Below are 25,194 nucleotides of genomic sequence, written 5' to 3'. Positions count from 1 at the left end.
ATATTTCTGAATTATTGCTATTCTTAATTCTGAGGTAGAGTTTAACTGCTACTATCAATAGGTGCAAGACCTTACAAATTGGATTTGAAATCGAGACTGGGCACTTAACGAGCAAGTCGTTTCAAATTTCATTTTCTCAGTGGTTCTTATTTTTCCTTTAGCTTTCACTTGAGTTCAGGAGCTGCTCTTCCTTTCTAGTTGCCTGCCTTAGAGATACGCAACATAGGCTGGAGCAGCCAAAGTGTCTTTAAAGAAGTAAGAGCTAGCGCCATCTAGTGATCGTCCACGTTGGATAAAGTTTCCTTTTTTCTCGTTGGCAATACACTGCGGAGCACAAGGTGGGTGCTAGGGCTTACTATCGTAAAGACACTTTCACTTCTGTAACCTACAAAAGTTGTCTGGCAGGCAACTGGATAGGAATAAACTCCTAGTGAAAACACACCACAGAAAAAAAAAAACAAAACTATTTGAATCATGCAGTCAGAGTTTCAGACATAAATTACACACACACACACACAACTCAAACCTGGTCATAGGAGAATCCAAAATATAGTCTAAATGGAGAGTGCGGTAACAGCTATCAGTTAGCAGCAAAAACAAAAACTGTAAACCCATACATACTAAAAAATGCAGAATGATGACACAGTAGGCTGTGTAGGTCTATAGTACAATAGCAAACAATTCATTTCTAAAAGTTTAAATTCTTACACACACTTGATACTGTATATATAAAACAACCTGGAAAGACCTTGACAAAAATATTTTACACGAAACAAAAATACCATCATAAAAAACCCCCCAAAAAAACAGAACTTCTTATTTAAATAACACAACAGAAGCAACTCAAAATGATCGTTCTGCACCAGATCGTAGGATCCAAAGCATATTAACACATACGAAACAAAAAGCATCAGATAAACTCCAGTGAGACTCCAGTCCTTGTTTTCAGTGAGAACAAGTCAGTCTATAGAAGCTGTAAGTAGCCCCGAGGTCTGGATGTTAGGCTGCAGTTACCCTACTTTAACTGTAAAGGGAGCTGCTGGACTAAAAGGGTGATTCATAAAAAAGACACAATTTACATGTTATTTACCAGTACACAGTGCTCCCTCTTCAATCTACTATCCATTTCACACAAGAAAAAATACTCAAAACAGTGAATGAGTGAAGGGCTCTTATGCAGTAAAATATAGTACTGGCCAATTCGCAATCAGTGAATTAATTGCATTCATAGATGATCAAACTATGAAATAATGAGGAAGCACTGTACAATATTTGTTTTGTTTTTAAAAGAAAGATGCAGGATTGGGGGGTTAAAATGTTCACCATCAAAAGGAAGCATCAAAGGAAGATGTGTTTCGTGTAACTAAATGTTTTTAAGACCAAGTTTCTGTGCATTCAATAACCACTGTTTTGTATAAATAAAATTTTATGGGTAATTTTGATAAAAACTACTTTACAACCTGAGCAAATTCTGCAAACTGCTTGGGGGGGGGGGGGGGGGGGGGGGGGGGGGGGGATTGTTGTGGGGGGGGTGGGAATGCCGATCCACTGAAACTGTTATTATAACCCAGTGAATCCTGAAATCACCTATTATTAATAATGTCACCACACTTCGGGATAATGAAACACTACTTTTAAAAGCCATACATATTTATTGTTTTAAATTTCCCAAACTTGGTGCTGCTTGGAGGGAATGCCGATCCACTGAAACTGTTATTATAACCCAGTGAATCCTGAAATCACCTATTATTAATAATGTCACCACACTTCGGGATAATGAAACACTACTTTTAAAAGCCATACATATTTATTGTTTTAAATTTCCCAAACTTGGTGCTGCTGTCCATCTGCAATTGAATGAACTGTACAGGCAGCCTCCTTTGAATAGACCGCCATATGCTGCTGCTAAAGAAGTGAAAGCAGCATCATTGCTATAAGAAGTAAGCAGCTACTAGTGTTAAAACCCCCATGCTGTACCAAAGCATAGCATGTTGCTGAAATGAAGGCCGATGTCTCGATAATAGACTCCACTATTAAAATGATGCTCTACTTATACTTATAGTTCCAAGGCTATCCCACTTATTTTAAAGCTTAAATATTAAAATCCTGTCTACTTGTCTATCTAGTGAAGAACAAACTATCCCCCTCACCTACATTGAGCATATTACATTTGTAAATAAGTAAAATGTTTACATCTGTATAAAAACTACTAAAGTCTATAGCCTTGTAATTCACAGCTGTCATGCCTCGAAGATAAAATGGCTATGTGTGGCACCTGTAGTTAATAAAAACTAATGTCTCCATGGACTTCGCCTTAGCTGTAGGAATTACAGCGGTATTGTGTAGTTAGGAATGCATTATTCTTTATATAAAATGTGACATGAAACTTTCTGCTGGAAAAATCCACTAACAAGCACAGAGAGAGAGAGAAAGAGAGAGAGAGCTTTGTTTACATTCATTTGAGCATGTCATACACAAAACTAATAGGGAAATTAAGTAGGTAAATAGCTTCAAATTTCCTCTCTTTTTTTGTTATACCACCCCTTTGACGTCTGCAATCACTTTGCGCAGTCGTGCAATTACCAACACTGTCAGGTTCGCTTGGGTTGGGGAGATGCTCGTCACTTCCTAGCTGCCTTACACAGATATGTAACCTAGGCTAGATCACACAGAAGAGCCACAGCAATTCCTTTAGTTATTTATGGCAATGCACCTGATTGATCTGGTCTACATTCCGTATGTCTATGGCAGGCAACTGGAACTCCAGTTCAGCTCCAGAACTCATAGCCAAAGCACTTTAACACAGAGCTATTGAAAATCATGTAAGTAATTCAATTAAGAATCCCTCAGAACGACTGACATCCTAAGATAAGGAAACAGTAAAAACAGAAAAGAAAATATGACATTAAGACACTCGCCCCTTTGGGGATGAAAGATGCAGTGTTTTACCTGCCAGTAGAAAGACGCAGCTTTGTCAAGAGATCTGAGAGCTCAAGGTGGCATTTTCATTCATGATCATGCTTTCCATGAACGCACTGATCTGGAATCAATATCTGGTCAATTAACCAGTTTTAAACCGCGTTCAGATTTCTTCACTGACAGGTATACAGGATGATCCAAACAAAATGAACTGAAATGCATTTTTACATTTTATTACAGTGCTTATTTCATGAAGTATTGCCACATCATCTAGCTATTATTTACAAAGTACATTCAAAAGAAGAAAAAAAAAGGCAACTGTGTTTTTCAGTAAGCTGGTTTCTAAACCACTTGAATAATTCTACAGTTTAAAACCCTTTTTTTTGTTTGTTTTGTTTAATACACCTGAGAGTTTAAAGTTTGCAAAAGTGTTGTCGTAACAATCTGCTTCTTTTCCCCAACCAGGAAAAAAAAAAAAATCATACCTAAAACAGAACCAATCAGACAGCGGCTTTGTAAACAGAGGGAGGGAGATTCAACTTTAGATCTGGTTTGGCTTGGATGGCTAACTGTACTTGCTCCTTATTTTAATGCATTGCTTTATTTAAATTTATCAATGTTAATTTAGGGCCATAGAAAGATATTAAAATCATCAAGAATTGCAGGTAGACCCTTGCATAACGTAATGCTAAAAAAGACAGCTTGTTAACCCAACCAACCAACTTGGTACAGGTATGAAATATCAGGTTTCTTAATTAAATGTATTCCTCACATCTTGGAAAACATCCATCACTGAACTCGACACATTAAAAGATAATTCTTGAAATGCAAACGGCAAGTTGGCACAATTAACTAGTATCGTTCATCATCAGATTTGCCATTTTAGCCGCTTCAAATCTTTAGTTTTTATTCTCCTCCCAATTGTCCACCCTGTTTCAAAAAGCTCAACACTATTACTTTCGACGATAAAAACAACTTCTGGCATAAGGAGAGACACTGGAACAAGAGTTGTCACACAATGCTTTAATCCGACCACACTTAGCTGCCAAGGCTGGACGGTAAGAGAGCGAGGCACTCAACCCCATATCCTCTTCATCACCTTGTCTCTGCGGGATAGAAGACAAGGGTTAGGCATCCATCCATCCATATAAGTTGAAATTCTACGCCATCCCCTTTACAGAAAACCTAAACACCCTGCATGTAACTGGACTGAGATATTAAAGGGAAGCTGGATGTCACGCCTGTTTTGGTAGGCAAACCAGCGAAGAGTAGTAGTAATATAGTCTTGCTGTTGAAGCTGCTTGTTCCCCCACAGTAAATACATGGCAAAGTGTAATATAGCATGATGAAAACAAGATAAAGCATAGATACACATTGTAAACAGCAGAGAGGTATGGTGCAGCATATTAAACAATGGTAAACACCTTGATAAATGATGGGAAAACTGCAAATTAACACGCAAATTTACTGTGGTAAACGTTACGGTTATTTTCTTATTGTAAAGTTGTTTAGGTCTCAACTAACAAGTTTCATGATGTTTAGTGAAGAACTCCAGCCTTCTCAAAGGAATTGTGTTAACCTAGGTGGTGTGTAATTTACTGCAGTATTTCACGCGGCCCTCAAATAAAAAGTCAGAAATAAAACAGCCCTATTTACACTGCAGAGCGGATGTGTGCCCGTCACTAGAAACAATTAATTGTTCAGTGGCCCTTCTCACCTCTGTAACGAGTCGAAGGTCTGCTCTGCTCAGACCCCTTGCTTGCTGTCAGAGCTCCTGTCGTCAGAGAGGATGACTGCTGAACTTGCAGTCAATTGTCTGCTGAAGCACAAAAAGGGTTGTATTTATACCACACAAGCACATAGTCCTTCAGACACAAAGACACATCTTAACCGTGTTTCTATTTGTACCAGGATAGAAAGATGGCTAGACTGACAGAGAACTGTGTAAATACACCAACTATATATATATATATATATATATATATATATATATATATATATATATATATATATATATATATATATAATAATAAAACATTAAAAAAACAGTGTTTATAATGTTTATATCAGTGATCCCCTTTTTAATCAATTCCAATCCAGGTTAATTACACAGGTTCCAAAGACCTGATTGGAACAAGCCTTCTGCCTGCTCAGCTGAAAAATGAAGAACATGGTCCTGGACTGACATGAATTTAAGTCGTCACAAGTGAGTACTACTGCTTTATAGGGTCCGTCGCTTCCATGTTTCTGCAGAAAACTTGACCCTCTAAGTGACCATAGAAGACAGCATCCTCTAGAAAAGATCTATTCTGTCTAAATCATTTCTTTGTATCGTGCAGAGGCAACCTTGGCTCTTCATTGCAAGACTCCAGCTGTATCAATTAAACCAAGGACTAGCTGAAGCAAAGTCTTAGAATAGAATGGCCAAAGTTGCCTACTCCTCTTGTAGTGGATACATCAGATAGAAGATAGAGCATTCTCTCGCTCTCTCTTCCTGTCTTACCCAGGGTGTAGGTATTGCTCTTGCATTGACCCCATTGTTCTTTGCTGAATCATCATGCCTTGGTAGTGGCCAATTCGTTCATCCGGGTGCCCATACATAGGCATTCTTGGCTGTCCCTGGGGAAAGGCCACATGGCCAGCGTGCTGCATGGCGTGTATCATAGGGTGGTGTGGCCTCTGTGCTGGGTACGGACTGTGGGTAAATGGGCGGGGGGCATAAGAAGCCAGATGTGCTATCATGCGTGGAGGACCACCACCACTGCCAACCATCCCTGGATGCATTGCACGAGGGTCATACATGAACCCGGGGGCTGGGGGTTGGGTACTACGTCTCCTGGCGGCTGCGTTATGGCTGTCCAGGTCCAGAATCTCTTTGGGGCTCTCTGGCCTGTCCTGCTGCTCTCCTAAACCGCTTGGTTTCATGGGGCTTGGTAGATTCCTGTTTTCCACAGAGCTGCTCCTTGTTCCTTCTGGTATCGGGTTCGGGGAGATGAGGCTGCCAGTTGAACTCTCGGAGCCATGCGGAGAGATGCTGTTCTCTCGTAGTCGCCCATTCCCGTTTGTGTTGGGGGAAGGCATGTAAGTAGTTTGGGTCGTGAGATGGCGAGGGTGATATGAAGGTCTCTGCCAATCTTCAGCTGGGAAGCCGCCACCGCTGCTGCCCTGGGGGTGTGGGTAGTAATGGGGCTGGCGGTACTGGTGGAACATGTTGGGGGAGCCTTGGTTCTGAGAAGCCATGTGGTAAGGATAGGCAGCCCCCTGGTGGTGGAACTGGGGATAGGCCCGCGGACCACACGGAGGAGGTAGATTCTGAGGGACACTCTGACCAGGGAATGGTTGTCGATTGGGAACCTGCATTGGCTGACCCACTGGCAGGCCATACATGCCATGCCTGGGACTGTTGAGGTTATAATGGCCTTGGGATACATTCTCCTGGATATATCCATAGGGCAAATCTGCAGAGTTCTGAGGCCCTGGTCCTCTGTTGCTCATCACTTGACTCTCTGCTGGAACACTCAAGCCTTGATCTTTGACATCTCCGTTAGGATACATGATCCCTGCATTTTCAGGACGTTTAGGGACACAGTCGGCCATCGCATGCTTCTGGCTTTCAGAGGTGGGTTCCAGTTTCTCTGTTTTAGCAGTGGAGTCTCTGGTGTGATCTGCTTTGTTCTTGTTCATGTTTGGCTGGTTTACCGCTCCCTCGCTCTCTCTCTCTTCAGTCTCTTTTCCCTCCTGGGCGATGCTGTCCCGCTGCCCTGCTTGGTTCTGTACTGGCTGTAGAAGGCTATGCTGGGGTTCACTGTCCCCCTCAGGAGCGGGGGGATCCAGCCTTTGTGGGGGTTCTTCAGGACACATGGGAGCCTTCCTGTCCGTTTCCATTCGGATGGGACCAGCTCTGGGGTTCTGGATGGGGTCAGACAATTTAGGCTCACTTGGTGGCATTCCTAAAGTACAATAAAAAGGATAAATAAATAAAAACAACTAGAAAACATGTTGTAGATAAGTTAGCACTCCTGCTTTAGGAGCTACACATGACATATTAACTTCTTATAATTATTATTATAAACCTGTAGGAACTACTACCAAACTTAATAGTGTTGTATGTTCTAAGTTCTGAAGGCTATCTTTGACAAACCCTTAACAGGACTGCTTAATTTCTCAAATGGTATTTAATACCTTTCATGAACACATCTTCGAAGGTAGGTGCCTCCACCAGGCTCTCTCTAGCTGGTTTCAGCTGATGTATTTCGGGAGGGGGAGCTTGCGGCTGGGCAGGGTGACCCTGATGTGGCTGTTGGAAGGGCCCTGGGTGCTGTGGGATTGGTAGTAGAGGGGGGCCCCCTAGAGGCCGGGAGGAAGCAGACAGCTGCTGCAGGGCAATCATTTCAGGGCTGTCCAGCATGGAGCCCAAGTGCACCCTGTGCTCCCGAGGAGCAGGAGGAGGAGGCGGCGGAGCGGGGTGTCTCAGGTAGGAAGCTGGCTGAGGCAGAATCCTCTGAGCGTTGGGACCCTGAGGGCTGATCCCAGCAGTGCGTCTGTAGTAAATCCCAGGCTGGCTGCTGAGAGGTAGGTAGCCGGGCTGCTGGTCGGGCCACTGCTTCAGCAACCCCGGCGGCCTGATCACACTGGGCTCCATCATGGGGTTGAAGGAGTTTTGTTGAGGTGGGATTTGAATTAGGGGTGCATCGCTGGGATCGGGCTCCCCTCCTCCTGCAGGGGCTGCCAGTCTCTCTTGGGATACACCGTTCATTCCTGACCACATGGGCGGCTGGGCGCCATTCGGGTGTCGGAAATGGGCATACATGGGGCCTGGCGGGACGGCACTGGAAGAAGCAACTCCCCTAGGGTGTCTGAGCATGCTTTCAGACCGGAGCGGGATGTAGCCAGGTTGGTACTGCTGGGAGGGGTACATGCTGGCCTCTGGAGGAGGGGTGCACAGGCCCCCTGACTGCAGTGCAGTAGGACGGGAACCCAGCGAAGGGCTGTGGGTTGAGGCAACATAAGGAGACTGTTGCTGCTTGAATTCAGGTCCCATTAGCCTGGGTCCACTGGGCTCGTTCATTCCAGCGGAGGGCTGAAAGCAACAACACGGTTACATGATTACTTCATTTTACACCAATTTTTTCAATGTGCATTAGTACCCCCTTCTTAATTAGCGACCCATTTATTCAGCGCTTGTCAGGCACGTCTGGTCCAATTTATTTTCACACGCACTGTTTAAAATATTTTTTCTCAGTAAAACCCTCAGACATGGTAACTTCTTAACCCTTGCTACTAGCAGGGCTTGTTCTTGATATAATTTGAGATACATCCACCACCACCACCACTCTCCCAAGTTAGATCAACTTTGCTGCCTTCCATGTCAAAAGTTTATTTCTGTGGTGGCAACACTGCACCGGCTGTGATAAGGGTCAGCTGGCATATACTGCAAATGTCACCTCTTTCAATGAATTCCACCATGAAGCTAAAACATTCCTTTTTATAATGGTACTGGTCTTGGGACAGCTGACACTTAACTTTTTGGAAATGGATACAATGAATGGACCTGTGTGGGCCATATTGAGTCTATTGGCTATTCCACTGGCAATTCTGAAAACTTTATACAATAAATATTTGTGTTGGTTTTGCAGTTTTTCTCCAATGTCATAATTTTCTATGCCATATATGACACGTATTTATATATCTAAAGGTTATTTCTACAGGCAGGGTCACCAAGTAACACTTTGAGAAGTCGTAGTTATGCCTTCCTGTATGGGCAGTTCCTCTGGATTACCTGTACGGCAAAGTGCTGAGGTAGTCGCTCGTGCTCATGCTCGGGCTCCAGCAGTCTCTGCGGATGGAATGGGAAGCGCTGATCCAAACTGAGACGAGGTCCTAACATTCCTGGGGCTGGGGATCTCTGCATCTGCGATGGAATGGGAGAGAATTGGCAACAAAAATAAAATGTGAATATTTCAAGCTTTCAATGTCAACCCTTTACTCTTAAATTGGTAGGATGCACCAGGATAACTTAACACTGAGCAGTTCATGCACGGTCAAGTCAAAAAAGTAGTTGATAGAACCACTATAAAATCTGTCAAATAAACAAAGCAAACAGCCATGGAGGTTGAACATCTGCAGCATTTTGCTGGGAAACAAATGTTTACATCCAAAACAGCAGCTTAACTAGAATGTTTTTCTGTCTGGTTGAGCCACACCTGTATAAGGGGCATGTAAAAAAAATAGTAATATTAATAATAATAAAACACACAAAGACAACAGTAAGGGCAAATAAATGTGTTAAAAGCGTGAGAGCTGCAGTTTCTCTTACAGTAAATGCACGGCACTTACTGTGTGTGGCAGCCGGTAAATGGGCGAGGCTGCCAGCACTGCTGACGGGCCCCCGGGGTAGGGTGGGGTGTGGGGGAAACCCTGGTTATTTGGCGGCCCGTTCATCCAGGCAGGAGGGGGAGGGGTGAGGCGGTGGTCCTGGGCTTTGCCGGGGGGCTTCTTGCTGCGGAGAGCCTGGTCCATCACCTTGGGGTGAGTCTCCTGGCCCCCCTGGCGCTGCAGCCGGCTCCTCCGGCGCTCCTTCCTGTCCCGCTCCTCGGAGTGCACCCTGAACTCCTCGTCCGTGTCTGCCTCCTCCAAGGGGAAGTGCTTCAGCAGGGCCTTGTTGAAGCAGCCCTCCAGGGCCTCCGCCATCTTTGTGTACTCTGAAGGATAGAGGAGGAGCTGCCGTTAGTCACAGCCCTGAACAGCCCCGATGTCCTTTTGCTATGCAGCGTCTTTTAAACCTTTTTTTTCTCTCAAAGATATTTTAAAACAGCGTGTGTAAAATAAACAGTGCATGTGAAAATAAATTGGACCTGACGCGTCTGACAAGCACTGAATAAATGGACCGCTAAGGGTTAACAGTGATAAATCAGTTTGATCTCCCAGGATTAACAGTGATAAATCAATTTGATCTCCCAGGGTTAACACCAGTGTTGGGGAGTAGCGAGTTAGCGACAATACTATAGCCAGTACTTTTTTGTGTAGCTTTGCTGTAGCAAGTTACTTTTATTTTACAGTAGCAAACTATTTTTTCTTGCAAAATGTAGTTGCCTCTACCGCTAATTCAGCCGCTATACTTTTTCTTCTTTTTCTGCTGAAACAAATAAACTTTCGATAATTCTGTTGCCCCCGAACGTGTTAATTACTGAGCACTGTGGACAACTATTACACTTCCTTGTTTGTGTGTTCTCGGAATTGTTTGGTAGGCTGGGCTATCAATAGGGCTAGGAGTTTGTCACAGAAAATTTGAACACAAATCACGGAGCAGTCACGGTCAATGCACTCAAAATCACGGAGAAAATGAATGAGGTAGAATAAAGTCATGGGGATAAAAAAAAACAACAAATAACTGTCTAATAAAAGCATTTTGCAGCATAGGTGCACACTGGTTCAGCAAAGAAGGATGAGACAAGCCAATTAAATTTCAATGTGTTGCTTTTTCATTTGCTCTGCAACGGTGACTATCTAACAGTAGCATTTATAAGCGCTGAACTAAGCGGAGAAAGACGCAAACAGGGAAAAGGGTAAGAAACGGCAAGCGCAACACTGCAGGTGAGAAATATACACAAGGATCACACAAAGGGTGTGGGGCAGACAAGAGACATACACACTAAATTAAGTGCACCGGTAAACAATTAAACAAAAAGTGGAACAATAATTTCAATTACAAAGAGAAAACTCTTCATTGTATGTCCCGCAGCGAATGCTGGCAGTTAGTATAGCGCACACACACATTGAATTTATGAACTGTTAACATAACTTTCAAGAAGTATTTAATCGAACAGCTTAGTTTGACTCAATTTTTTTTCTTCTCCAACCCCCCCCCCCCCCCCCCCCCCCCCCCCCCCCCCCCCCCCCCCCCCCAAAAAAAAACAGGACATCCCAATACGAAGACGGAGCTAGTTTAAATATGTAATTATTTATTCATTCAAATTAATAACACTGCTCAGTATCTCTGCTATCTCCCGTGGTGAAAAAGTGCACATTTTCTAGAAAGCTTGGAGTACAATTCTTATTATTGCTTTATCTGATGATGTGCCAAATTGACGGTTGAACTCCTAATATACTCTGATAGAAATAAAAGATCTTTATTTTCTGTTAAATATATATATATATATATCTATATATATATATATATATATATATATATATATATATATATATATATATATATATATATATATATATATATATATATATATATATATATATATGCCATAATGGCTATGTGTATAAAAAGATCTGGGTTAAGGACACAAAGTGGATTCAGTGGATTGCAGCATGTGAACCTGTAAGTTAATGCCATAATGATAACCATAGTATCAGCCAAAACGTTACAGTTCTGAAGTACAGTTTATAAATGTTAAAACCATAGTATCTTTTCATTAGTAGAAAAGTAGCTTTAAGGGTAGCTAGCTACTTTTTTCAGAATAGCTTGCAGTTTTTTAAAAAGAAATTACAAACAAGCAGGTAAATTACAGTGAGAACTAAAAATAACCAAGTAGGATATATTTTATTTAATAGAAATCAAATTGATATTCAGAAGTAATATTTTTCATTAAGAAAAATAACTCAAATACCGCTCTCTCTCTCTCTCCTCTTCTTCTTGTCCTGCCCCATAGCAACCAATACACCATCCTGATTCGCTGGTACAGTACTCTCCTGACATCCCAACTCTCATCTAATAGGCTCTCGTTATCTGTCAGTAAATGTACTGTATTCAAGCCCCCAAAACACACGAGTATAGTGCTGCAGATCGGAGCATGTCATGGCGGCGCTTCTAAAATGCCTTAAATAACGTAATAAAATATTGCAGCATTTGTAAAAGCATAGTATTATTAATAAAGGCTGCCCTCGTATAATCACAGCCCTCGTTTAAGGGCCGCAGTCATTTTGATCAATTTAAAATACACACCGCTGTGCCAATCTGAAGTAATACGGTGTGTGTGTCATTCAGATAGATAGAATAAAGACAGATACATAGATAGATAGATAGATAGATAGATAGAGATAGCTTAATGGCCATATTTAGATGGCCATTAATATGAGGAATTAAACCAATTGTTATAACATTCCACAAAAACAGAAAACTGGTCCTGCCTGCAAATCAGTTCACCCATGGTTCAGACTAGTAAATGATTGAACTGCATTCAGAAAATCCACATCAAAAGTCTGTCTGCAGGCTGAAGATATGTATTTGATTACCGAGGCTAGTCCTAAAAGCACCATGAAACTGTGCCCAACAACTAGTATTTGCCAGTGTGTGCAGAACCAAATAACAATGATACACAGTTCTATGATAAATCTTAGGGGTGTAACAATATAGTAATGTGACATTGCAATACTAGAGATAGAGATAAATGTATTTTATATTTATAAATAAATAAATAAAAATATAAAGCAATAAATAAATATGGTTTAATACAGGGGTTTTCAAAAGTGTGGGACGAGGCGATTGGGCGAGTGCCAATATTTGACTGGGATATACTTTTTTCTGACTTCCTGGCGATTGTAAAAGCTCTGCGCTGAATGGCAGACTTGTTGGGTCTCCAGGATGATTGACTCAATTAAACTACTACACAGGCAGGGATCATGTGTAATCTGACCAAGCCCCTGTTAAATCTGACCAAGCCCCTGTCTACAGAGGTTGTGTCGTTTCAGACCTATCACAGTTCAGCGACAATCGCCCAGTCCGCCTTCATTTGAAATTGCAGCAGCGTCTGGTTTTAATATCAAAACACATTCTGTTCACACAAAAAACAAACAAACAAACAAACAAAAAACCACACACAACTTGATTTAGATAGACCTGTGTATAAATGGGGGGGGGGGGGGTCCTTAGCTTTTAGTTTAATTTACAGGTTTTACTGCGAGCAGAATGTAGTAAAAACGGACAAACCAGGGGGCAACATCTTTAATACTTTTTTTTATTACAACTTTATAAAAGATTTAAGCTGGACAAACATTACAATTACTATTCATAGTTATATTAACATTAACAAAGACTAGACAGTTATTAAAATGTTGCACCCTCATTCTAGTTCTTCATTCCACTTTTAAATGCGAAAGTAAGGATCTGGGGGATTCAAAAGCTCATTTAGTTGTTTCACAGCAAAACACTGTAAAATTAAACCAGGTTTATTACTGTTATTGTTAATACAGTATACCTTTTTATTTCCCAAACAAACAAATTGAAATGAGTTTCAAGGATCGTAGACTAAAAGCACAGGAGCGTTACTACTAGTAAAACCAGACCAAAAAGGTATGCTGTAATAACACTTTAATAATAATAGTACAAATCAGTTTAGTTTATAAGGTTTGGCTGTGAAACAATTAAATTGGCTTTTAAATCCTCCACGGCCTTACTTTCTCATAGAAATGTGGAATGGAAAACGAGAATAAGTGATTGATAAGTATTGATGCTAATTATAAGTAGTGATTGTAATAAAGTGTATCCATTTTAAATGTATATTATAACTTAAAGATTAGTCGCTGTTGAATCTTTGCCACTGTCTCAGCTGCACTGCATCCTGGTAGAACCTACAGCTCGCTCAACAGTATAATATTGTAATGACCCAGCGATTTCCATCGCTGCAGGACTTTGATTGTCCCATTGGGTTGTCTTCTGTTTCTGTATTGCATTATGCTTTGCTGTGTCATGCTACTAGCTAGCAGGGGTGGGGAGTGTTGGTTGCCAGTCTGTCTGGGTTCACCAATCCTGGACATGCATTTGCACCTCAAGATTACTGGGAGGAGACTGGGGTCCGAAAGGTATGCCTGGGATTGGTGAAGGCGGATGGAGGGTGTGGTTGGTTTAATGTGAAGAGATCAATAGGAATGCATGTCTGAGACAGAGGCTGTCTCAGTGAGAGCGAGAGGTAGACTGGAATTTAGCACAGAGATTTTATTTTTATTACTTTGTTTTGCTTTGGTCCTTAATTGTTTATTTGTCCTGTGCTAATAATAAACTCCTGAATTTGAGCACAAAGCTACTGCCTATGTGGACCCTGCATTCATTTTACACACAACTTTACAACATGTAATTTGTACAACATGTAATTCTTATTTTAATTCTTGTTTTCCTAAATATTGTACTGTTTACTAGAAGGGGGGGCACAGCAAAAAAAAAAAAAAAAAAAAAAAAAGTTTGGGAAACCCTGCAGATCAAATGATCATAGAACAAAAATTCAATGAGCTAGGTAGGGTATGTTTTCTTACCAGCTATAAAACACGTATTCCTCATTCAAGACTAATTTGACGAACTACGAGCTACGGTGCTTTGTTCATATGTCTGTTATGATATGCTATAAGCAAGTATCGCTATTCATAGGTATTTGATGAAACGTTACACTGCTGATACTTATCTTGACCATTTTACACCACATTGTGTCAATTGAAAAGCCTCTATTTCCACAACAGAATTGTCCTTTGCATTGATCCCAGTGGTTTTCAATGGAGTGTTGTGGTGCATTGAAAACAGATGCTCTCTGTTCCCCATATCAGAACGGACAACAGTGATAGTGCCACAAACCAGCACATTTCAAATAGAAAACAGAAACGTGTACAGTTCTTTACCACTGTCTTCTCCATTGTATTCCTGGCAGTTTTCAAACATGATCTTCACATCCGTCACAAACGCCTCCTTAGAGATATAAAGGCCTTCGTTAAGCTTTTTTTCAATGGTGGACAGGTCCATAGGAGTCTAAAAAAAAATAAAAAAGAACAGAACAATTTACACATAGGGTAAGCAGCTTCTGATGTCCTTTTGGTTTTACATTTTAATTAAAATACAATGCTGGACCAAAATAACTCAAATTACTAAACAGTGGGTTTCACTGTAATACAGGGAAAGGTAAAATAAATAAAACACAATATTTAAAACTATTAACTTCTAAAAATATGTATTTCAGCAGTGTGTTTGCTACAGACATTATTACAGAATGCCATCCAGCCAAACACTCAATTATAAAACAAAAATATACAACTAAAGTAAATCAAGCCCAGAAGACAAACAGTATAACAGTTCATATTAACACAGAAATGTGACTACACTGCATTGGAGTTTCTAATTGCAAATACATATATACTTTTGGCCACTCAATGCACGTCACAATACATGAATCAAGAGTTACTACCTGCCAACTTCACTATCACTGGATTATGGAATATTTTCTTTACATGAATCAAAGAAATGCAATCTTTCCAGAAATTAGTATTACAGTACAATATATACAGTGTAGTTTAACAAAAGACCAAAACAGGACAGCCTCCTGGAGCATAAGTATGATGTAGCCCCTTATACATGATGAGAAAAATGCTGATCATTGTGGCATTTCATGGAGATAAAATAAAACAAGAAAAGGAAGCAGAGGTGTTTTCTTCTGCTTCCTAGTCAATGCATTCTCTTCACAGGGCTCTCTGTCGCTCACCTCAATGATCTCATTGTAATTCGGGGCGTATGACTCGTCCACAGGTTCCATAAAGGGCCAAGAATCTCTGTGCGCCTTCAGAGCATCTAAAACTGGTGGACAAAAAGTGCTTTAGCATCAAAAGGACTAATGATGAAGAAGAAGAACTGCACCTTCTCTAGCAAAGCACTATAGCTTTTGAGCTGAATGACATTATATCCCGGATGCTGTCCTAACAGATTGGTGCTAAAATTGCTCTTACCTTTGTACAGAGCAGTGTAATCCTCATCCAGCTCCAATCTGAAACAAAAAATAGTAGCAGTTGGTAATATCTGTTTTTATACAGAATATAAAATCAGTTCGAACAGGTGAGCCAGGTCTGTCAGGAACATGGTTATCCTCCAACACAGCTGGAAATTAAGTTCATGACAAAAGCAGACCACCATGGTGACTTCAATTCAAGTAATTTGTTACCACTGTGAGAAGTTCATCTTAATTTAATTGAAAAACAGAGATTGATCCCAACCCTGACAGCAGTATAGTTTAGGGGTGGTAAACCCTGGTCCTGGAGAGCCACAGGGTCTTCTGGTTCTCGTTCCAGCAGAGTTCTCAATTACTTATTTGAACCAATGAATATCTTATTTGGTCAACACTAGCACTGCTTCCAGGTCTTTAGACACCGACAATTTAAAAGATACCCAGAAAAGCTTGTGGCTGTCCAGATTGTGGCTCTCCAGCCCCTGATACAGCACATTCACAAAGGTGAATTTATTTGCGTCAAAAAGGACTGTATGATTTTACTTGGTGAAAGTCGAAAAGTGCATCAGTTGAAGAAACAAAGTAAACTCATAGTCTGTTCTTTTAATTTAAAAGCACTTTTAAAAAATTGAGTAAATGTCACTGTAGCGACCTGCAATGAATGACCAAATGTCAATGAGATCCCTCCGTTAGACCTCAATTTCTACTGCACAGCACTCTTCTGTTCTTACTATTTTGCTTAAAATATGTATCTTAAAATCAAAGTTAATTCGAGGAGACGTATAGTAGATACCCCCAGGTTCTTCTACTGTGAGAAGTGCTTACATGTGTCGGGTTCTCCCTGCTCTCCTGACAGGCGAGTGGGGATCCAGATTGAGTAGCTCTGGGGGCAGCTCCTTCCCCTGGGACAATAACCAGGCTTTCTCCTCTCTCATCTTCCTTCTCCTCGCACGCTCTGCAATGCAAAACACAGGATTACAGCACGTCAGCATCCCATCAACATTATTTTATCTTGCTAGACAAAATCGACCCTATTAAAGGCTGTACAAGTTTAAACCCTTTAAAAAAACTCCTAAATGGTATAAATGTAGCATTGTTTTATGAGGATCTTGCATTCATTTTCAAAATTTCTATCATTTTTACTATCGTGATGCCTTGTAAACCACCGTAATTCAATACCGTTCAACTAAAAACACAGAAGTAAAACGATGACTATGAATACTAAATCAAGTCTGCTTTTTCATTGTTAAATGGTTAAACTACCGTTACACAGAAGGGTACACAGTAAATCTATTAAAATGTAAAGTCCTTTACGACCTGACCCCATTCAGATTAGGTATTGGTTTGTAGTGGTTGGAATTTGTACCAGAATTGGTAACAGGCAAGTGTAATCCGCCACTGGAGAATATTGACCACTTATTATAATGGCTCTGTCTTTGCGTTGGGGTTTTAAAACAAATAACAGCGACATACATTACCCCACCACAACTGTAAACACAGAATCAGAGCTAACCTATCACTAACATGACAAATCAGCCCACTGCCCACCTCCATTAAATCCCCACTGCCACACATACTACCCACTGGGGTGAAATTTTACTAACTACTGTACATATGTTACAAGTGAATGAATGAAAAGCAGTTGAATTTGCAGTGCATACAAACTGAGCCAACAGAATAATGATAATTTCCCTTCAGTATCTTCTATAGCAGCAAGTTTAAATGTTGAGTGCTAGCAGTTTAATCAGTTCAGAGTTTCACATACTTTTACGTTCTCAAACCCTATTACTGAGCAGGCAGCTGAGCTGCCCTACTTTTACAGTGAGATCACTCACTTCTTCCATTCTGGAGCGTCACGACTTATCTTTACTTGCAATGCTTGCATGTGTTTTTTCGTTAATTAATTAATTAGTTGAAGAACTCCTTCGTTGTGCGAGTGAAATCACCCTACGCCTCCACACCGGTAATTATTACTTAAAGCAAAAAGCATGATATTTTTATTAAAAAACAAATGTAATCCCAGGATTAACAGATAAATAAATAAATCTGTCCCTAATCCTGGGATTGGGAAGTGGGTCTGGAATTGGATTCCCTTCTCCAGACCATAAACTTTAATTGACTTGCAGCTGATTAACACGCACCGACTACTGCACTAAACACTTTAACATGTAAGTATTTTGCTAAAAGCCATTTTTGATTGCCTGACAAATATCCTCTTACTTTCAACAACTTCGCTTTTAAAAATATTCACTTCAAAGCAATGTGCTTATTCTGGCTGGATTCGATACAGCACAAGACACACATGGCATTTTACACTGTTAAGTGTTCAATGATAAAATCTGAGTTAAAGGAAAAAAAAAAAAAAAAAAATTTATTGCAGTCTGGATTTTGAAATAATTTTACATAGCAATTTCAGTTGTACAATTGTATTTTATTTTGTTAGTTTTTAACTGCAGTTTTCCATTTACAGTACTTAATCTAGTAATTACAAAAGACCACATGGTTTTCCTGTTTTCATAGATATATTATGTCCCTATCTCAGATGGGGTTACGCGCTAGACTACATTATTTGGAAAGAGGTAAGGGGCCTAAAGTTTGAAAACCACTGTTCTATAGGAGTGCACAACGACCTACCACAGCATGAAAACCAACCCAGCTCAGCACTAGAAACATCATGCAAGCAGTTAGGTTATAGTGGGGAGTTTGACTGTACTCTGTACTGCCAGTGTACAATTTATAAGAATCATCTTTTTTTTTTTTAAATGGATTCTATACCTTAAAGCATGACCCATAAACAGACTCCCTTATTGCTCATACATGATGCATTAGTGAGGTGTCTTTCACGTTCACATTTAAATCAGCAGCTAATTAACCCTCAAAAAAGATGACATCCGATGTGTAGCTGGAGAGATGATGCCTGTGATGAACAGGTTCAGACACTGCTTCAAACATGATTCTCCAGACTAGTACACAGACACCCGCGAACACAGGGCTTACTAATGCATTATTCACAGGGAGAAGTCATTCATACTGGGTTTGTGAATCACGTACAATGTGGGAAATCTTTGACGAAGTGGCACCACACACGTTAGGCAATACTTCATGTAGTTGAATGAATGCTAAAGTAAGCATAAAGAGTAGCTCCCAACTAAAACGTCTTGGGTCCCCATACCTTTTTATGGTGTTTGCTGAATGCTTCTTATTGCCTTTACTCAAACACTCAGCTTTTTTCTTTTTTTTTCAGTCTCTGTTGCTGAGATTTGACTTGTTCTTCAGTTCTAGTTGCATGCCAGAGTCAGTGTCTATACAATAGTAAGCACCAGCATTGTCTAATGTACTGCAGTGTGTTGCCAGCAAAAACACAGCAACTTTACTAGATGGCGCCAGATCTCGCTTCACTAACTGATCCAGCCTTTGTTCCACATCTCTATTGAAATCAATTAGAACTCAGGTAAACAGACTTCCAAAAAAAAAGTCATCAAGGGCCTTATACAGCCCATGACTGGCTTGAACAACAGCATTTCTGGAAATGTGTCAATTGATAGTTATATAAAAATAAATAAATAAATAAAAAAAAAACACATTTTGTGCTGGTCTACAGCTGTAGTAGCACTGTACTGGACCTGGTCCTAAGGTAGATGCATGAATTAGAGCAGAGTTACAGCTTGTTTTTCACATAGAAAATTATGTTCATGTTAGGTTTCAAGAACAATGTTAAAACTGATAAGAAACTAACACCCCTTTCACACAGATGAGTTATGACGGCTCAGAACCAGCACTGATGTCATATTTTAATGCGCCTCAACCACCTCGCAAGGTAGTTCAGAGACAGCACTGAACCATCTCAACTCCTGTGTGAAAGGCTATAGTGGGGTGGATTGAAAGTTAGCGTCACTGTATAATGGACGTGTTGGGTATTGTTGCTATGTTACACACTTTCATTTTTTTCAAACACAATGGCTGATCAAGTGTGAGTAACTGGAGTCTAGAAGAAGTTGTAATTTATGGGCGAATCGCCGTTGCCATGAAAAATATCTGTTGACTGACAGGTTTGAAAGTTGTCCTCACATGATCCCTTTGGCTGAGTGAAAGGGTTATCACGGTATTGTACCGGCATAGATTGTGCAATTTCGTGTTGTGTGAACAGGTACTTTAAAGAACTTTTTAAACGTCTCTGAGATAGCTCAGTAGCGGCATGTGTGTCTGAAAGTGGCTGTAGCCGAAAGGATTGTCTACTTGATTATGAGTTTTATCAAAAAAATGATGTTTGACAGAACTGCATAAGTTTGTCAGCATCAATTTGAAATAAAAATCACGTTTTCTAGAATGTATTTCATATATTTAAGAAAAAACAAATCCTTAACATAAGGTAATCTGTTTATTATCCAGTGTGCATTCATAATGTTTTCCATATACACATTAATGTTGAACACAAGCCTGCTGTATTTATCTCAAGTCTAACAGAGTGCGTCCCACAATGGTTTAGCTGACCATGGTTTACCCAGATTCAAAACAAGTTTAAGATTGAACAAGTTTAAATGCATTTAATATCTTAAAAAAGACAAAACATTTTGGAGATAAAACTTAATCCAACAGCCCTACCTTCAACAGCCTTGACTTTCTCCTCCATCTCCTGCCTCCTCTCCTCCTCTTGCAGCTTCTCCTGCTCTCTCCTCTGGACCGCCAGCACCAGCTGCCGATCCATCTCCTCGTCCCTGCGCTTCTGCTCCTCCACCTCCGCGATGGCCACCATGGTCTCCTACAACAGGACAACCAAGGAGATGGGGATTGAGGGCAGCTGCCATTGTTTGCTTCCTGAATCCATGTGTGGTTGATGATACACAAACCACATGTGACTGAGAAAATGGTGCCAGTGAAGATGTGGTGTGTGTGTGAAAAAGAGCTGTGGAACTCTTGCAGCCAAACATGGTGAGAACAAGCCCTGAAGGTGGTCAAAATGCTCATTTGAATAATAGTTTACACCTAATTTCTTAATGTGGGATGACTGTTTGTAAGCATGCATCGAGGACTCGTAATAAATAATTGCTGTAAGTAAAAGGTCACGTGTGACTGAGCTGGAATGACACTATATACTAGTTGGACCTATACAGGAAAGTAACTGCCCAGTCCAATGCCCTTTCAATATATATGGAAAAGGTATCACATTAAGATACTACTGCCCAGCAACACTCTGGAAAACCCTTTTTACAGTGAATGGGCAGCCGGCATTTACCAGTTGAGAATTCTTAACAAGCAGGTAAGTGTATCCTGGGGACCACAGACACCCCTCCAGTCTGATGAGCTAGATCATGATGGTCCTTATCATGGAAACAGCATTAAATTTTGACTGAGGACTGTGAAAGAAACGCCAGGACCGCCTTCCAAACAGGGAATCCTACTTAGGACAGTGTGTAGATTAGGGTCTTTTCATCCCACTGAAAGTATACGGGCTTGTGATGGTAGGTTCCTGAAATCAGGACTTCCCTTTGTAGCAGGAAACGTTTGGTTTTTAGCTGTATTTTCCCAATTGTGTTTAATTTAGCATTTTTTGTATTTAATTTCAGCTGACACTTCTGTTTGTGTATTCTTGCCTGTGTGTGATATCATTGCTAGTACAGCCACATGGTTTACTGTGGAGCCACACTGCTCCAGGGATATCATTGCCACCCACAGCTGCAACCAGGGTTGCGCAAACTGTAAACACTTGTAAATAAATCAAAACTACATACTTAAACTGGCTGGTGGCCTTTTGGACTAAAAAGCCCTGGGCTGATTAAGTAGAATTTACTATCCAATTATACCATTGGTGACTGGAGAACGCTTTGATTGTCAAATACAAGGGTTGTCTAGGGACCAGCATGACGACAGGAGGAAGTGGGGGGGGGGGGGGGGGGGGGGGGTGCTTCAGGGTTAATGTTTTGCTCATGGTTGTTTTGGTTTTGGAAGCGATCTCCCTCTCCCCCTCACCTCCTCCTCCAGCAAGATGCGCTTGACAACCAGCCGTTCTGAACTCCTTACGGGGGTCATCTGAGACAGCCTCTCTTGGCGCTGCTTCTCCTGTCGACAAACAAAATAAAATAAAAAAAAAAAAAGGAGGGGAGGTCACAGGGGTGCAAGCTCATTGCTCACAGGCCTGTTAAACCCTTACCAATGGCTTTGATGTTCCCAGGTACCCATCCATTAGAGCAAATCTGCAATTACTCAATCTGACTGCTCGTCAAGAAATGCTGTGGTGATGGCTTTCGACAACGCTATAAAAACGGCAAACTGCTCCAGAGAAGGGGCCCTTTGTTTCAGCAGTTTCCAAAGGGAAGCAGCTTGCTTCCTCGCTGATTTACTTATTTACTGTGGGTCAGCTGGGCCACCACTGCCTGTGCATTACACAGAGTACCAGTCAATACTGCAAGGAGGAGCGGTCACCGGATGTGCATTAAAACAAACTGTCTATCTTTTGGGATTATAATATATATATATATATATATATATATATATATATATATATATATATATATATATATATATATATATATATATATATATATATATATATATTTTCATTGTCAGGGTATGAATACTTTTGAATTAGCATTTTTGGAGTTTTGCAAAGAAATTGCTGAAATAAATAACTGTAGACATATTTCTTGTAACTTTTTTCCTCATCCACAAAAGCAAAACTTTTGCTACAAAATATTTTTCCTAAAATTAAATTAATATAAATAAAAATAAATAAACAAATACAGAAACATCAAGATTACTGCCATCAGTTTTTGGAGTTATCCATAAATATAATATGAATAAAAATCTAAACTATAAAAGCTGGTCTTTTATAGGTGGTCACAACATAACATCTCAGGCCCCCATTCACTTGTCTTTAAATCATGGGGACGATTGTACTCTGACATAGACACCAACTGCATTTTCACAGAAAACACAGTGGACCCAAACAAACCTTTGCACCTCTCTCAGCGATTATACAGTAAATAGTATTTTATACAACATTTAAAGTACTAACAATGATGTGCCTGGGGCTGTGTTGAGCCTTGATTGAGAGCAGGGATATAATTCCTCTTTAGTTACAGAAGAAAAGTCCCATCATCAGCAGTTACACAAATACAAAAAATCAACAAATTACTACGTCAATGTACTGATCTTTGATACTAAATTTCATATCAGACAAACACATCCAATGTAGCCACAAAATCGTTACCCACAACAGAGCTGTAGTGCGTTCCCCCCCACCCCCCAAAAGCTCAGAATCTGTTGTATTGCCATCAAAATCACTAGCTAAGTGAAGGAAATCGCTGTTGATTACTTAGAGTATTCCGGGAGGCTCTTTGGTTTTGCCCGAAGTGCAAAAACAAGCTTCTTCCTTTAGAACTGCTGCTAGTAGTGTTGAGTGGAGTCTCATGGCAGGGGGAGCTGGAGCTTACTGAAGCTCGGAAGTCATTGACCAAAAAAGCTCTGTCTGTCCCATAGGTCATTTTAAGCCTCTTCTGGCTATAATGCGTAGATTCACCCTTTGCACAGATATCTGGACCACTAGAACAGCAGCTTGGGGAAGTTCACAATTTGCTTGGGGTTTAATGGGTTTATTTTACTAATTCAGTCAGACTTAGTAAAGCTAATATCCTCGAAGGCTGTAGAATATGCAACGAATGATGGGATCAGAATACACCCAGAGCAAGTCTCCCCCAAGAAACCCTTCCAATATCTTTCAAAGCAGCACATTTCGTCATGTAATTTAATTGGGTATTATCTTGCTCGTCCTCGTCACTGACCTTGTATGCAATCATGCTGCTGATTTCTGGGAGGAAGTTTTCACTTATCAGTTTGTACAGCTGCCTGTCTTTAGAAGTATTTTTCTCTTTTATGCTCTCCGCCAGGCTGTGCCACTCCTCTTCCGTGGCACAGGCCAGTGACCAGGCCCCTCGCTCGCACTCTGCTGGGTGGAGAGAGGAACACACACCACAAATCAAACTGCAGCCTTGAATTCATTATTCAAACACATTTTCAAGTGTGATTGCATATGTTAAGGGGATGTACAGCTTATCAGGAGCCTCGAAACTTGTATCCACCAATCAGGAAGCTGCCTTTCAAGGCACCACCACATAAGAGATGACAGTGGAACACACAGAATGGGAAAAAAGAAGTTAGAGATTTAAAATGTAAAGAAACCATTTACCGGTTTCTAAAATTGCAATAAAACCCCTGGTTAAACTGAACATTGCCTTGGTAGTTGAACTAGTCTGTATGGCTCTTACTTTCCTGACTAGACATCTACTAGACCTTTGCTATGTAAAAAGCCCTGCTGTTTTAACATCTGCGGATTCATCTCGGAGAACGAAGCTCTTAAGGCATACAAGCGTCACTATAGACAGCCAACACCCTTGGCTCATTTCACACTGCTGTCAGGTGCTATTCTATACACTGTACTTGTACAGTTACTCATTATCTTTTGGAAGGTAGTGAAATACATAACCCAGTTAGCCAGTGAGGCAGCTGCTATCAAAACATCTAGACGACCCGGGACGCTTTTTCCTCTCAACCAAACTAAACAATTCCAACAACAGAAAGTGAGGGGGTGCAAACCCTTACCAGCATCTGTCTGCAAGCCTCCAGTGCCATTCTCCTCCTTGTGTTCATTCACCAACTCGCTGGAAACGGGAAACAATACATGGTTTAAAATGATACTTTTGGTGGAAATAATTTTTTTTTTTTTTTTAATTACAGTAAAAGAAAATTTGATCCTGAGGTTTACAAACCTTTCACAGCAAAAACGTTAACTGCCTGCAAACTGTATTCACGGCATTGAGATTTCTATGTAACTCTAGACTCTACCCAAGTCATACTTGTGTATTTAATTATTTAAATTATTTAAGAATGTATACTAGATAAGCAGCACAGTTTATCAGTAATGCCTGCATTTCATTACAAAAAATAGAGAAAATTACATCAGTCGTTTAGCTTCTAATTTTTGTTTTTTTGGTGGTCTTCCCCGTCGTTTCACTGGCTTTTCTTCAACTTTCAGTTCAGCGCCGTCACTGTTTTTGAAAAGGGGGAGAACATTTTAAATTATATGCATTTAAAAATTCCTTTACACCATCACAGTATATACTTATTTTATATTATTTATGTAGAGGCTGAAAATTCTGGAATTGTCCCAATTCAGCCATTTAATTTTGGTTTAAAACATACTTCCTTTTCCATTATTTTTTACATAGTGCTGTGATCATTTCACTCAGCATTTTAAATTGAACAATCCCAAGATGACACTAAGCTCTTCACACATTTCAGTCAAGCCTCTATTGCCAGGGATGCCTCTACATCACACAAACATCCTTGCTCCAGGTGCTGACCTCTGCACTGCAGCCCTCGAGAGCAGCTCCAGCAAGGGGACTAATCCGACGATTAGAATGCAGCAAGTTCATGCGGACGGCGGGAGAACGAGGGGGTGGGGGAGCTACAGTAACATCTGGGACAAGGTGCTGACACTTCAGATCGTCTGCCCTATTTGAGAGGAGCATGTGCAGAAGAGGTTTTCTGCTTCCATAGGTCAAACAGACATCTC

At 40.6% G+C, this 25,194-nt stretch overlaps 1 protein-coding gene across 1 annotated transcript; it reads right to left on the bottom strand.

The window, feature by feature from the left end:
* Positions 1-5,418: 5,418 nt before the first annotated feature.
* LOC121320216 (cat eye syndrome critical region protein 2-like) lies at positions 5,419-23,903 on the bottom strand. The gene is made up of 12 exons (XM_041258468.1): positions 23,888-23,903; positions 23,405-23,568; positions 21,594-21,683; positions 20,229-20,385; positions 16,452-16,581; positions 15,631-15,668; positions 15,390-15,481; positions 14,536-14,662; positions 9,256-9,620; positions 8,699-8,830; positions 7,102-7,999; positions 5,419-6,869 (listed from the first exon to the last, which is right to left on the bottom strand). The coding sequence occupies exons 1-12, from the start codon at positions 23,901-23,903 to the stop codon at positions 5,419-5,421; spliced, it is 3,660 nt and encodes a 1,219-aa protein (XP_041114402.1).
* Positions 23,904-25,194: the final 1,291 nt, after the last annotated feature.

Source organism: Polyodon spathula, chromosome 8 (assembly GCF_017654505.1).
Source record: "Polyodon spathula isolate WHYD16114869_AA chromosome 8, ASM1765450v1, whole genome shotgun sequence".
NCBI classification, from domain to species: domain Eukaryota; kingdom Metazoa; phylum Chordata; class Actinopteri; order Acipenseriformes; family Polyodontidae; genus Polyodon; species Polyodon spathula.
The sequence above is the reverse complement of the archived record's forward strand: the minus strand, read 5'-3'. Positions and strand labels throughout refer to the sequence as shown.

What these genes read in the sequence shown, in the direction of transcription:
- LOC121320216 (XM_041258468.1), bottom strand. An exon ending in GCAGCATGATTGCATACAAG is followed by an intron (nt 21,684 to 23,404) that starts GTCAGTGACGAG and finishes GTTTGTCGACAG; the next exon opens with GAGAAGCAGCGCCAAGAGAG. An exon ending in CGAAGATGTGTTCATGAAAG is followed by an intron (nt 6,870 to 7,101) that starts GTATTAAATACC and finishes ATTGTACTTTAG; the next exon opens with GAATGCCACCAAGTGAGCCT.